We start from the raw sequence: 12454 nt of genomic DNA on the forward strand, positions 1-12454 counted from the left end.
GCGTTCGTAAATTCATCAGTTATTTTGCGGTCTGGCACACAGACGAGAACGCTCTGAAATCCGAGTAGATAACCAGAGGGAATTTACGAACGCGCTTTTCATTACATGCATTACTATGGTAGACCACAGTGCAGCCTAAACGGTGGCCACACAGTATAGGTTGCCCTGAAACTTCGAGTTTTTATGATTTGCTTCAATTTGGATGCGTTCTTTATTCCCATGTGAGTCCGAAATTATGTCAATTGCATAGCTCTAACCTGTCTCACGGCTTCCAGCGGATGTAGCGTGGGCGGACGTTTGCAATGCATCACAGCTCTTCGGAGAAGTGATGCGGTGCCCAGTTCTCTCAGCTGCTAGTATGAGCCGTAGTGTATTTCAGTTTCGCTAGAATACTCCGCTACCCAGTCGTTGCAGTGTATTGTAGAAGAAAAATTTAAAAACGTAGCTCGCAGTAAAATCTTAATTTTACATAGGTAAAACGAGGCTACATTGACAGCCGCACAAGGACAGCAATGGCCCTGAAAAGAATTCATAAGGTAAGGAAGTAACGTTAGCTTGCTTACCTACCTAGCTAGCAGGCTATCTAACGTTAATCGTTAGCCGCTTTTGGCCTTCTCTTTTTCGGCACGCTTTCGAGCTACTGGTAGGCTACAGCAATAAATCTTGCTAGCCCAAATTGCTTAGCTATTTCATACCACTTTTTTCGTCTGCCGCCTGGTCAGTGACTACCAAAGCCATATATTGGTGATGGCTACTTGTGATGGCTACTTGTGATCACTGATTAATTTGCTTTTGAATGGTAGCTAGCTGGCTAGTAGCCCAAGTAAAGTTAGCTCACACAGTTTAGCGGCATATGACAACATCGATAACTGGTGAATGTAGCTTGCTAACAAGCTAGTTAACTAGAAATTGTCTACTAGCTAAACTTGGTAGCTAGATAACAGTTAGCTAGATTAACACGCTAGTTAGATTAAAAAAAATGCAATTAACGGTAACGTTAGCTACTAGCCTCCTAACTAGCTAGTTACTGATAATGTATGTAGGTAATGTTAGGTAGGCAATATACTAATTAACGTTAGCTCGATAGTTTGGCTGACTAGTTTTAATCATAACTTGACAAGTGTAACGTTAGCTGACGTTAGTTTTAAGTGAAGTCCTCAGTCCGTCATAGGCCTGTTATTCCGCGTTCCTTGATAGTATCGTTACTGTACTACTTAGCTACTTCCTACTGTAGTAGTAAACAGATGCACATTAGCTGGCATCGTTCACTTTAGTCCAAGACAATTCACGTTTGGCATAATGTTAGCTAAGTTAGTTTACAAATCGGTAAGCGCAGACTTTGTTCTACCATTGTCTTCAGTATCAAAAGTAAATTATGCTCTGCTGCTTTCATCTGACACTGACTGATTAATGATCCATGAAAATGATTGATGTTGACAGATTGCTGAAGTATACTTATTTGAACTTAAAATATAATAAATATCCATCAATGTAATTCTGAATCCAGTACTTTTCCTGTGTTTCAATTTGGAGAATTCACTGACTTGCTGCAGAAACGATGCTCGCTCAGGTCTAACCTCAATGTTGTTGGTAGACCTTGAGTGACATTAGTTTAATCTTGAAAGATTTGTTGTCAGGTGATGTAGGCCGTAGCCCACTATTAGACCTCGGATTAATTATTTAATTAATACGACATGGTCTAAGAGCATTCCATAGCATCTACATTCGAGAACTCATGGTCCAATGACTGTACCTGCTAACAGCACAGCCTGGTCTCATAGACTAGATGTAACTTAGTAAAAGTAAATCAGAGACACTCAAACTTGTATGATACTTTTGTATATTTAGTGTATGTGGACACCCCTTCCAGTTAGTGGATTTGGCTATTTCAGCCACACCCATTGATGACAGGTGTATAAAATCGAGCACACAGACATGCAATCTCAATAGACAAACATTGGCAGTAGAATGTCCTTACTGAAGAGGTCAGTGACTTTTAACGTGGCACCGTCATAGGATGCCACCTTTCCAACAAGTCGAGCTGCTCGGACCAACTGTAAGTGCTGTTATTGTGAAGTGGAAATGTCTAGGAGCAACAACAGCTTAGCCACGAAGTGATAGGCCACAAAATCTCACAGAACAGGACCACCAAGTGCTGAAGAGCATAAAAATAGTCTGTCCTCAGTTGCAACACTCACTTCCTTGTTCCAAAATGCCTCTGGAAGCAACGTCGGCACAATAACTGTTTTTTCGGGAGCTTCATGAAATGGGTTTCCATGGCCGAGCAGCCGCACACAAGCCTAAGATCACCATGCGCAATGCCAAGTGTCGACTAGAGTGGTGTAAAGCTCGCCGCAATAAGACTGGAGCAGTGGAAACCCATTCACTGGAGTGATGAATCACTCTTCACCATCTAGCAGTCCGACGGACTAATCTGGGTTTGGCGGATGCCAGAAGAACGCTACCTGCCCCAATGCATAGTGCCCACTGTAAAGTGTGGTGGAGGAGGAATAATGGTCTGGGGCTGTTTTTCATGGTTTGGGTTAGGCCGATTAGCGCCAGTGAAGGGAAATCTTAATGCTACAGCATACAATGACATTCTAGACTATTCTGTGCATCCAACTTTGTTGTAACAGTTTGGGGAAGGCCCTTTCCTGTTTCAGCATGACAATGCCCCCGCGCACAAATCAAGGTCCATACAGAAATGGTTTGACAAAATCGGTGTGGAAGAACTTGACTGGCCTGCACAGAGCCCTGACCTCAACCCCATCAAATACCTTTGGGATGAATTGGAACTCCAACTGCGAGCCAGGCATAATCATCCAACATCAGTGCCCGACCTCACTTATCCTCTTGTGGCTAAATGGAAGCAAGTCCACACAGCAATGTTCCAACATCTAGTGGAAAGCCTTCCCAGAAGAATGGGGTCTTTTATAGCCAAAAAGGTGGGGGACCAACTGCATATTAATGTCCATGATTTTGAAATGAGATGTTTGACGAGCAGGTGTTAACCTCTCTGGGATATGAGGGACGGTAGCGTCCCACCTTGCCAACAGCCAGTGAAAGTGCAGGGCGCCAAATTCAAAACAACAAAAATCTCAATTAAAAATCCTTAAGCATACAAGTATTTTACACCATTTTAAAGATACAATTCTTGTTAATCCAGCCAGAGTCTGATTTAAAAAATGCTTTACAGCGAAAGCACCACAGACGATTGTTAGGTCACCACCAAGTCACAGAAAAACACAGCCATTTTTCCAGCCAAAGAGAGGAGGCACAAAAAGCACAAAGAGAAAATTAATCACTAACCTTTGACAATCTTCATCAGTTGACACATAGGACTTCATGTTACACAATACATGTATGTTTTGTTCGCTAAAGTGCATATTTATATAAAAAAAATCTCATTTTACATTGGCACGTTACGTTCAGTAGTTCTAAAACATGCGGTGATCCACATCAATTTACAGAAATACTCATAATAAATGTTGATGAAAATACAAGTGTTATACATGGAATTAGAGATATACTTCTCCTTAATGCAACCACTGTGTCAGATTTTTTTTTTAACTTTACGGAAAAAGAAAACCATTCAATAATCTCAGTACAGCGTTCAGACAACAAAGCAGCCAAAAAGATATCTGCCATATTGTGTAGTCAACATTAGTCAGAAATAGCGTTATAAATATTCCCTTACCTTTGATGATCTTAATCAGAATGCACTCCCAGGAATCCCAGTTCCACAAATGTTTGATTTGTTCGAAAAAGTTCATAATTTATGTCCACATAGCTTCTTTTGATAGGGCATTTGGAAAACAAATACAAACGCGTGTTCAGGTCCAGCCGAACGTCGGACAAAGTTCAAAAGTTATATTAAAGGTCGTAGAAACATGTCAAACTAAGTATTGAATCAATCTTTAGGATGTTTTTATCAGAAATCTTCAATAATGTTCTTACCGGAGAATTCCATTCTGTAGAAAAGCAATGGAACGAGAGCTAATTCTCTCGTGACCGCGGCACTCCTCCAAACACCTGGCTCAATCCCCTCTCATTCTCTCCCCCTTCATAGTAGAAGCCTCAAACAAAGTTCTAAAGACTGTTGACATCTAGTGGAAGCCTTAAGAAGTGCAATATGACCCATTTTCACTGTATATTGGAATGGCAAAGAGTTTAAAAAAAACTACAAACCTCAGATTTCCCACTTCCTGGTTGGATTTTTGTCAGGTTTTCGCCTGCCATATGAGTTCTGTAATACTCATAGACATCATTCAAACACTTTTAGAAACTTGTGTTTTCTATCCAATAGTACTAATAATATGCATATATTAGCATCTGGGACAGAGTAGCAGGCGGTTTACTCTGGGCACCTTGTTCATCCAAGCTACTCAATACTGCCCCCTGTCACCAAGAAGTTAACATACTTTTGGTCTTGTAGTGTAAGTTTTATTTGGTATGGTTACATAAGACAGGTGGTTGTAGGGTGGTTGGTCGGATGAATGGGTGCACTACTTTTTGTTAGCTATTTTGCAACTACTTAGCGTGTTAGCTAACCCTTCCACCAAACTCCTAGCCTAGCTAAAGTTAGCCAGCTAGCTAGATAGAATTCGTAACATACCATACGTTTTGCAATTTCGTAACATATTATACAGATTTTTACTTCATAACTTATCTTAATGAAATTGGTGATGGACATCCACAATTATTATATACCATACGAATTGTAACATATCATACGAACTGGAGTGTATCGGATTTACGTATGGAATAATACGAAATGCTCTGAGACCAGGTTGAGCAGCATCTGTCCCATGTCTGAAGCGACATCCATTATTGGCTTTTTGCATCGTAAACAAGGAACTATTAAATCTAGTTTAAATGATTACCCCCCACACACACACACACCACCAAATCGACTACTTAGCGTGTGAAGCTAGAACAAAACATTGAGATCCATATTAGATTTTGATCTAATCTAAATGGGATTTCATTTTCTTTTCACTATCCGGCGACGCAAACGGCGATTCTCCAATCAGAACCAATTTTTATGGATGTATCTTCAAACACGGGACAATTGCTGCTTGCAGGTACAGTCATTGGACCATGAATTATCTTCAATGTAGGCGCTATGGAATGGCCAAAGATACCTCATCTTATTAATTAATGAAATAATAAACTAATATTGGGATAGTCTAGGCCTACAAGCTTAGGTCTACTACTTCCAGCCCACATTCAGCATTAGAGACATGGTATGCAGTTTGGCTGAACTACTGAAACCACTGAAACAATACATATTCTTAAAGTGTTATACTTTTCTGAGGAAATGAAAGCTCTTGTCTTTGTCCCTAGGAGTTAAATGATTTGGCTCGTGACCCTCCAGCACAGTGCTCCGCAGGACCTGTTGGAGATGACAGTAAGTCTCCTCAACCACACAACACCATCACCCGCAGTTTATGTTCACCATCCAAAGCACATCACTTACCACCCATTTCATTCAATATTCTTGATGGATTATATCTTTGTTTATCATAGAATACAGGATTTGACTCCAAAAGAAAACGGTTGGCAATGAAATCTAGCCTGTAGATACAAGCCAATAAAGATGAATGACCAGTGATCTTCTGCATCATGGCACGAAAATCTAATTCAAACAATGTACTTTATAAAGGTGCTTATAGTGTATTAAAAGTGTTTTCTCCTCTCTTACCTAGTGTTTCACTGGCAGGCTACCATAATGGGACCAGTAAGTATATCCTCCTGTCCTGTTGTTTGGTGGTTCACAGCTTTTGCTCTGGGTCATGTAATAGTAACCATCTATTTTGCTTTTTACAGAATGACAGTCCGTATCAGGGTGGTGTGTTCTTCTTGACCATTCACTTCCCCACTGACTATCCCTTCAAACCACCAAAGGTAAGGGATGTGTCCTGGAACTCAGCTATACGTTAGAAAATTGGTGACAGATTTATTTTAATGGAGCTATGAATTAGACCTACATTGATGGGAAATAATAATTCACAACGGTTTGTTTTCAGTACATGAGATGTAACCGACAACCATTTCTGTCCCGTCAGTGTGCTAAAGGAGATGCTGTAAATGCAATACATTTGTGTCCTCTAAAGGTTGCATTCACCACAAGAATCTATCACCCAAACATCAACAGCAATGGCAGCATCTGCTTGGACATCCTGAGGTCGCAGTGGTCGCCAGCACTCACCATCTCCAAAGGTAATTCCGGAATGGGGCTCTTGGTTGATGTTTTGTATGTGGGTCTAGATCACTTGTTATGGCTAGTTTTAAACCAGTATGGTTTTGAATTTTTAACCGCAGATTCTGGTAAGTACACTACATAACCAAACGTATGTGGACGCCTGCTCGTTGAACATCTCATTCCAAAATCATGGGCATTAATATGGAGTTGGTCCCACCTTTACTGCTATAACACTCTTCTGGGAAGGCTTTACACTAGATGTTGGAACATTGCATCTGGGGACTTGCTTCCATTCAGCCATGAGCATTAGTGAGGTCGGTCACCAATGTTGGGCGATTAGGCCTGGCTCGCAATCGGCGTTCCAATTCATCCCCAATGTGTTTGATGGAGGTCAGGGCTCTATAGGCCAGTCAAGTTCTTCCACACTGATCTCAACAAATAATTTCTGTATGGACCTCGCTTTGTGCACAGGGGTACTGTCCTGCTGAAACAGGAAAGGGTCTTCCCCAAACTGTTGCCACAAAGTTGGAAGCACTATGATTGATGCAGGTACACAGATTCGTCCGTCAGACTGTCAGATGGTGAAGCATGATTCATCACTCCAGAGAATGCGTTTCCACTGCCCCAGAGTCCAATGGCGGCGAGCTTTACACCACTCCAGCCAACTCTTTGCATTGTGCATGGTGATCTTAGGCTTGTGTGCAGCTGCTCGGCAATGTCATGAAGCTCCTGACGAACAGTTCTTGTGCTGACGTTGCTTCCAGAGGCAGTTTGGAACCCGGTAGGTAGTGAGTGTTGTAATGGAGGACATGTTTGCCCTGCTAGAGCTGCCTCTGTCAACTGTAAGTGCTGTTATTGTGAAGTGGAAACTTCTAAGAGCAACAACGGCTCAGCTGTGAAGTGGTAGGCCACATAAGCTCACAGAACAGGACCGCCAAAGTGCGTAAAAATCGCCTGTCCTCGGTTGCAACACTCCAAACTGCAGTGGAAGAGCTCAGTGACTTTCAACATGTCAGTGTGATAGGACACCACCTTTCCAACAAGTCAGTTTGTCAAATTTAATTAGTGCAAATGTTTGTCTATGGAGATTGCATGTCTGTGTTCTCAATTTTATACACCAGTCAGCAACGGGTGTGACTGAAAGAGCCGATTCTATTCATTTGAAGGGGTGTCCACATACTTTTGTATATAAAGTGTATGTCCCAAACTATGCTCATTAACAGGTCGGAGATTTACATTGATTGTCACAGTAATTTGTCAGAACTGTGTTGACTCTGTTGTTGTCGGTCATCCTACAGTCCTCTTGTCCATCTGCTCACTTCTCTGTGACCCAAACCCAGACGATCCACTAGTGCCTGAGATCGCACGCATCTACAAGACAGACAGGGAAAAGTAGGTCTTACACAGTTTCAACATTACATATTTTTTTTTGTACAACCTGTCTGCTACAAGGATAGTTATTTATTTATTTATCCTCCTGTCATTCCAGATACAACAGAATAGCCCGGGAATGGACCCAGAAATATGCGATGTAGTCTCAAGGCAATACAGTGGAAAATCTGCCTTTTATATTCAAAGGCTTGGGGAGCTTTGAATGAAAAGAGGAAAGAAGTATTGTTGGTTTCCTTTGGAGTGATTTCTTTGAGCCACGCCCTCCCTCTCCCTACGCACTTGACCTCCTTCCCCCTGCCTCACCCCCTTCAACCTGTCCAGCTGCCATGATGTACATATTTGAGACAGCAAATTGTATACTCCACATTGTCCACCAGGACCCATGTAGGACCACTCTTATTTGATTCCAGGAAGCATTCCTTATCATTTTTATGAACCCACGGTTTGCTTTCCCAAGATTGAGGGATTTTATGTATGTGCTTTGTTTCTCTGGTTGTTTTTCTCTCTCTGTGCTTCCAGCTGTCCTGTGAGCGGATGGGAGGGGCGGGAAGAGAAGGGGCTTGGAGAATGTTTTTGTCTTCTATTTGGCTAAAATAAGAAATAGCCTTCAATCTGTCAATCGTTCTGCAAACCTCTAGGGGACTTTCTCTGTTTGGCAATGGGATGCCCAGGATCCTGCGTCATAGCCCCTCCACAATGTGAATCACTCATTTAAGATCGTAGTTACCCATGGAACCCTCCACACTGTATGACGTGGGACAATAAAGTCATGAGACTGATATCTATATATCTACTGAATATTACATCCAAAATAACTTCTCCCTCACCTAGTCAAATGAAATACTCTTGTGATGTTGATTTTGCTAAAGGAAAAAAATAGTACCCTTTTAGATCGCCCTTTGCGGCTTCATCAAATTATTTTAGTTCTCTCAATTGTGGCAAGTCTTTGTCTTCTGGGTGATGGTCTAATTTTTAAAACGGCCAAAGTTAGTTTGGATCCAAGTTTGGCAGCTAAATTGGGTGGTACTAGTACACTGAAATTGTATTAATCTAGCTTGATCTTCTATTTGTATCTACATTCTTTCTCTGGTTTCAAGTCCAGCCTGAAAGGACAAAGATCTGGCATTAGTAATAAAGCATGTTGTTCGAAGGCAACGCCGAATGACAATATCTAAAATCTAAATCTAAAAGCAACTTTAGCACTCAACAAATATGATGAATTTAAAGTCTTACCTCAAGTGGGCTAAATGGAAGGAAATCAGTCTGATTGGGGTGTATTTTCATAAAATCGAACAGTGACCTCATTCTGTAATCACACTTTGTATATTTGAGCTGCCATCGTTGACATTGAAGCTCCAACTACTCCCTGTCTGGATCAGAACCCTGGACTTGAGTTCCAGACAAACAAACTTCTGTATATTTAATTACCTGAGAGCTCATTGAGCTTGTGTCTTAATTAAACTGTAATAAACATGATTATTAAAGTTATGAGATATCACTGTTTTTATTTGGCATTTGATGCGCAAATATGCGTGCTTTTGGAATTTATACGAAAGCTTTGTCATTTTGAAAAGAAATTAGTATTTTGTACAAAAATGTATAAGTTTTGCATGTGTCCTATTTATGTTAGATATATTGCTGAGGTTTTGATAGCAACAAGGACACTTGGTATGAATCAGCTGGAATAATAATACTATCACTTTGTCTCATCTATGTCCCTTTTACAGCGCACTGCATTGAGGCTTAGGACTTCACCTGGCTGCTGTTCTTATTTCTGCCAACTCATTTCATTCATTATTACATTTGAAGCACAGTTACAGAACCTGCAACTACACTATCCTCGATTATTATTATTTTTAACTTGATTTAACTAGGCAAGTCAGTTAATTAAGAACAAATTCTTATTTACAATGACGGCCTACCCTGGACAACGCTGGGCCAACTGTGCGCCGCCCTATGGGAGTCACAATCACGGCCAGATGTGATGCAGACTGAATTCGAACCAGGGACTGTATGATTTCCAGTCGTATATATTAGTGCTACGCTGCTCTGATAGTTGGCATTATGTCATATTTCAGAAACAACTGTCCTGACTTGTGAGAAAGACTACAACAACAAAGCTGGGCCAGATCAGCATAATATACATGGACCTATTCACCTGCCTCACCATGACACTAAATTATTTCGGGCAGCAAATTCGATTTTTCACTATTTGTGTGCCACTAGATGGGGCTCTATCATTGGGTTTGGCAAACATGTTAGTTTGATTTTTCACAATGTACCTAACTGCTTGTGCCATTCATGAGGGCCACAATCAGCTAGTCACTATGGAATTTACAGGATTTGTGGAAGTATAAATTAGGTTAAATATTATTAGATACCACACACAGTCATTATATAGATATGACCTATAACCTATATGAACATATTATGGGTAGTGTGTGGCCTATTACCTTCCGAGTGCAGAGAATGAGCATGTGATTGGTTGCTGCCTGAACAGCAAATCCTTGTTTAACATCCCACCAGTGTTGACCACCAGCAGCTTGGAGTGATGAGGCTCAGGTATAGTCTACTCCACTGCATGTTTACATCCTATACTTTGTGGTGAAGAAATGTACCCATATCACCTACATTTTTTTTTCTTCATTCACTCCAGGGCCCAATCCCCTTCTCCAATGTCTGTGTCCTTGAATTTGGCAATGCTGAGGGGACTGATGAGCCAGGAGGAGGAGAGCAGCGTAGAGGGGAGGAAGGGAGGTGTGGATCAGGGGTAGCTACAGAGACGGGCCAGCCAGATGAATAGGATGAGCTTCTTGACTAAGACAGGAGGTGTAAAATGGGAAAAACAATAGAGGTGAGGTAGTGATGTGGGGTTAGGCAGGTCAGAGGGGGAGTGGGAAAGGGGGACTGCACTGTTTGGAGAGCTTGCAACATTCCTCAATGTCTGAGAAACCGGACATTTATCTCTCTCTTTCTCCCTACACTCACTCCACTTTTAGGTTGTTTTTAGGGGCTCTCCTGTGGCGCTGGTCATGTGTGCAGCTGGAGGAGGCCGTGTAACACTAATCCCCCGGCCGGCTCAGGAAAGTACTCTGCCTCGCTTCGCACAGAGAGAAAACAACAAAGAGCTGAGTGTGGCTGCAGCCCCAGGGCTCAGTGCGCCCACCAGAACGTCTCCTGTCACAGCTTGCTGCTCCTTCCTACCCATGGACTCTCTCTCACTCACTCACTTTATGTCCCCTCTCTCTCTGACTGACTCACCACCCACCACGTGAAAAAATGTCATTTTTTAAACTTTGATGCCTAATATGTGTGTGAGAGAGAGTGCGAAAGATTGACTTCTAAGGGTCAAGAGCAGGAATGTAGACAAGCGTAGAGCGGACAGGAATGTGGTCAGTCTGGGCATTGTAAAAGGAAAAGCCCCGTGCTCTTCAGGATACCAAATTCAAGTGAGGACTGTAGTCTGCATGCTTTCAATCAATTTGAAATTAGTAGGCCTATGTGACCAATTGCAAGATTTGAGTTAAAATAGTGTCACAACACCACCTTTTGGTAACTTGGTAAATATGGACCACTTGCAGTGCAAACGCCAATGAGCTGTTCTTTTACATGTACACCCTACATCAGGCTGCCCCAACTGGCTGCCCATGTGGTTTTATTTGGCTCCCAAATTTTCTGAGCAAAAAAATAATAATTTTGTGTGGAATTTTCATTGTTGAACATAAGTCAGTAATAACATCAGGAAATCAGCTCGAAATTATTTTAATTCAAGAAATGTGTTCCCAAGTATTCCCATGCATAACAGAGAGACCCTTGATCATATACAAATGTAAGCAAGGTTCGAAATGATTTTGTTTCAGTCAAACGTATCTGTTTGAGCTTCTTGCAGTCAATTTTCAGTCTACAAATGATTTGTAATTATGTGTCATCGTCCCCCCACCATCTGCTCCAGAAAAAATTGTCCAGAATCTAGTTGATGGTCCCTGCATTAGGTCCACACCACTATGCACATGCCTCAGAGCTTGGAGTCGGTATGGCTGGTGGTTGGCATTATTAAAGTCATTTCCAAAGGCGCAAATGATGACGAGGGGGTTGGCATCTGCTTAATATGAGATAGGGTGAGACCAGGCATATTGCCAGAGCCATGCTAGACACCAGGGGTTACGAAGCAATGTGTGTCCAATTTATGCACGTCGTGGGGGAATGGATGCGACCATTGTGCAATTACCTAGAACGGAACCCTTCCCTGCACGGCCACTCAATAAACAGAATCCTATAGGTAAAAAACAAAATAATAATCTTAAAACCAAACATAAAAATCGTTATAAGAGATTATCATCCAAACAAACAACTGGAATGGAATGCAGACGACCTTTTATCACATTTTGCTATGGTATTTAAATCAATTATAAAGGTGCTACTGCTAGCAACAGCCCACTCAAAACACCAACCTATACGGAGAGAATACGCGCTTGGCTGGGTTACAACAAATGGCATGTTGAGGTAAACAAACAGGGAGATAAGTAGTCACGAGAAACCAAAACCAAGCGACTCACAGGGCTACATGAGGTGGACATCCCAATGCTAAGGCCTACCTGTCGCATGCTCTTCATTAGTGATTTAGCCATTTAACATGAGTTGAATGGCGCTAAATAACAATTCCACTTTGGTTTCAAACACATTTACTTAAGTCTATGATTGGTGCGTCAATGGATGGCTCTTGGGTGTCCAAATAATTCCAATGTTTAAACATTATGCAATGCTTCAACATTGATGATAAAGTTGGTCATTTTAATAGGTCATGTCATGGGATGTCAATTACAAATAGCATTGACCAATTACATTATTTTTTATTTA

General features: G+C 41.5%; 1 protein-coding gene across 1 annotated transcript; it reads left to right on the forward strand.

Moving 5' to 3' along the window:
- Positions 1 to 314: 314 nt before the first annotated feature.
- On the forward strand, positions 315 to 9085 carry LOC115101435 (ubiquitin-conjugating enzyme E2 D2). The gene is made up of 7 exons (XM_029620913.2): positions 315 to 536; positions 5347 to 5410; positions 5709 to 5740; positions 5830 to 5907; positions 6117 to 6222; positions 7504 to 7597; positions 7695 to 9085. The coding sequence occupies exons 1-7, from the start codon at positions 513 to 515 to the stop codon at positions 7738 to 7740; spliced, it is 444 nt and encodes a 147-aa protein (XP_029476773.1). The 5' UTR covers positions 315 to 512; the 3' UTR covers positions 7741 to 9085.
- Positions 9086 to 12454: the final 3369 nt, after the last annotated feature.

The sequence above is a fragment of the Oncorhynchus nerka genome, linkage group LG19, assembly GCF_034236695.1.
Source record: "Oncorhynchus nerka isolate Pitt River linkage group LG19, Oner_Uvic_2.0, whole genome shotgun sequence".
Lineage (NCBI taxonomy): Eukaryota > Metazoa > Chordata > Actinopteri > Salmoniformes > Salmonidae > Oncorhynchus > Oncorhynchus nerka.

Bases quoted from the DNA above. Each gene is read 5' to 3' on its own strand.
- LOC115101435 (XM_029620913.2), top strand. From the start codon at position 513: ATGGCCCTGAAAAGAATTCATAAG. The intron at 537-5,346 runs GTAAGGAAGTAA...CTTTGTCCCTAG, and splicing joins CCCTGAAAAGAATTCATAAG to GAGTTAAATGATTTGGCTCG. The intron at 5,908-6,116 runs GTAAGGGATGTG...TGTCCTCTAAAG, and splicing joins ATCCCTTCAAACCACCAAAG to GTTGCATTCACCACAAGAAT.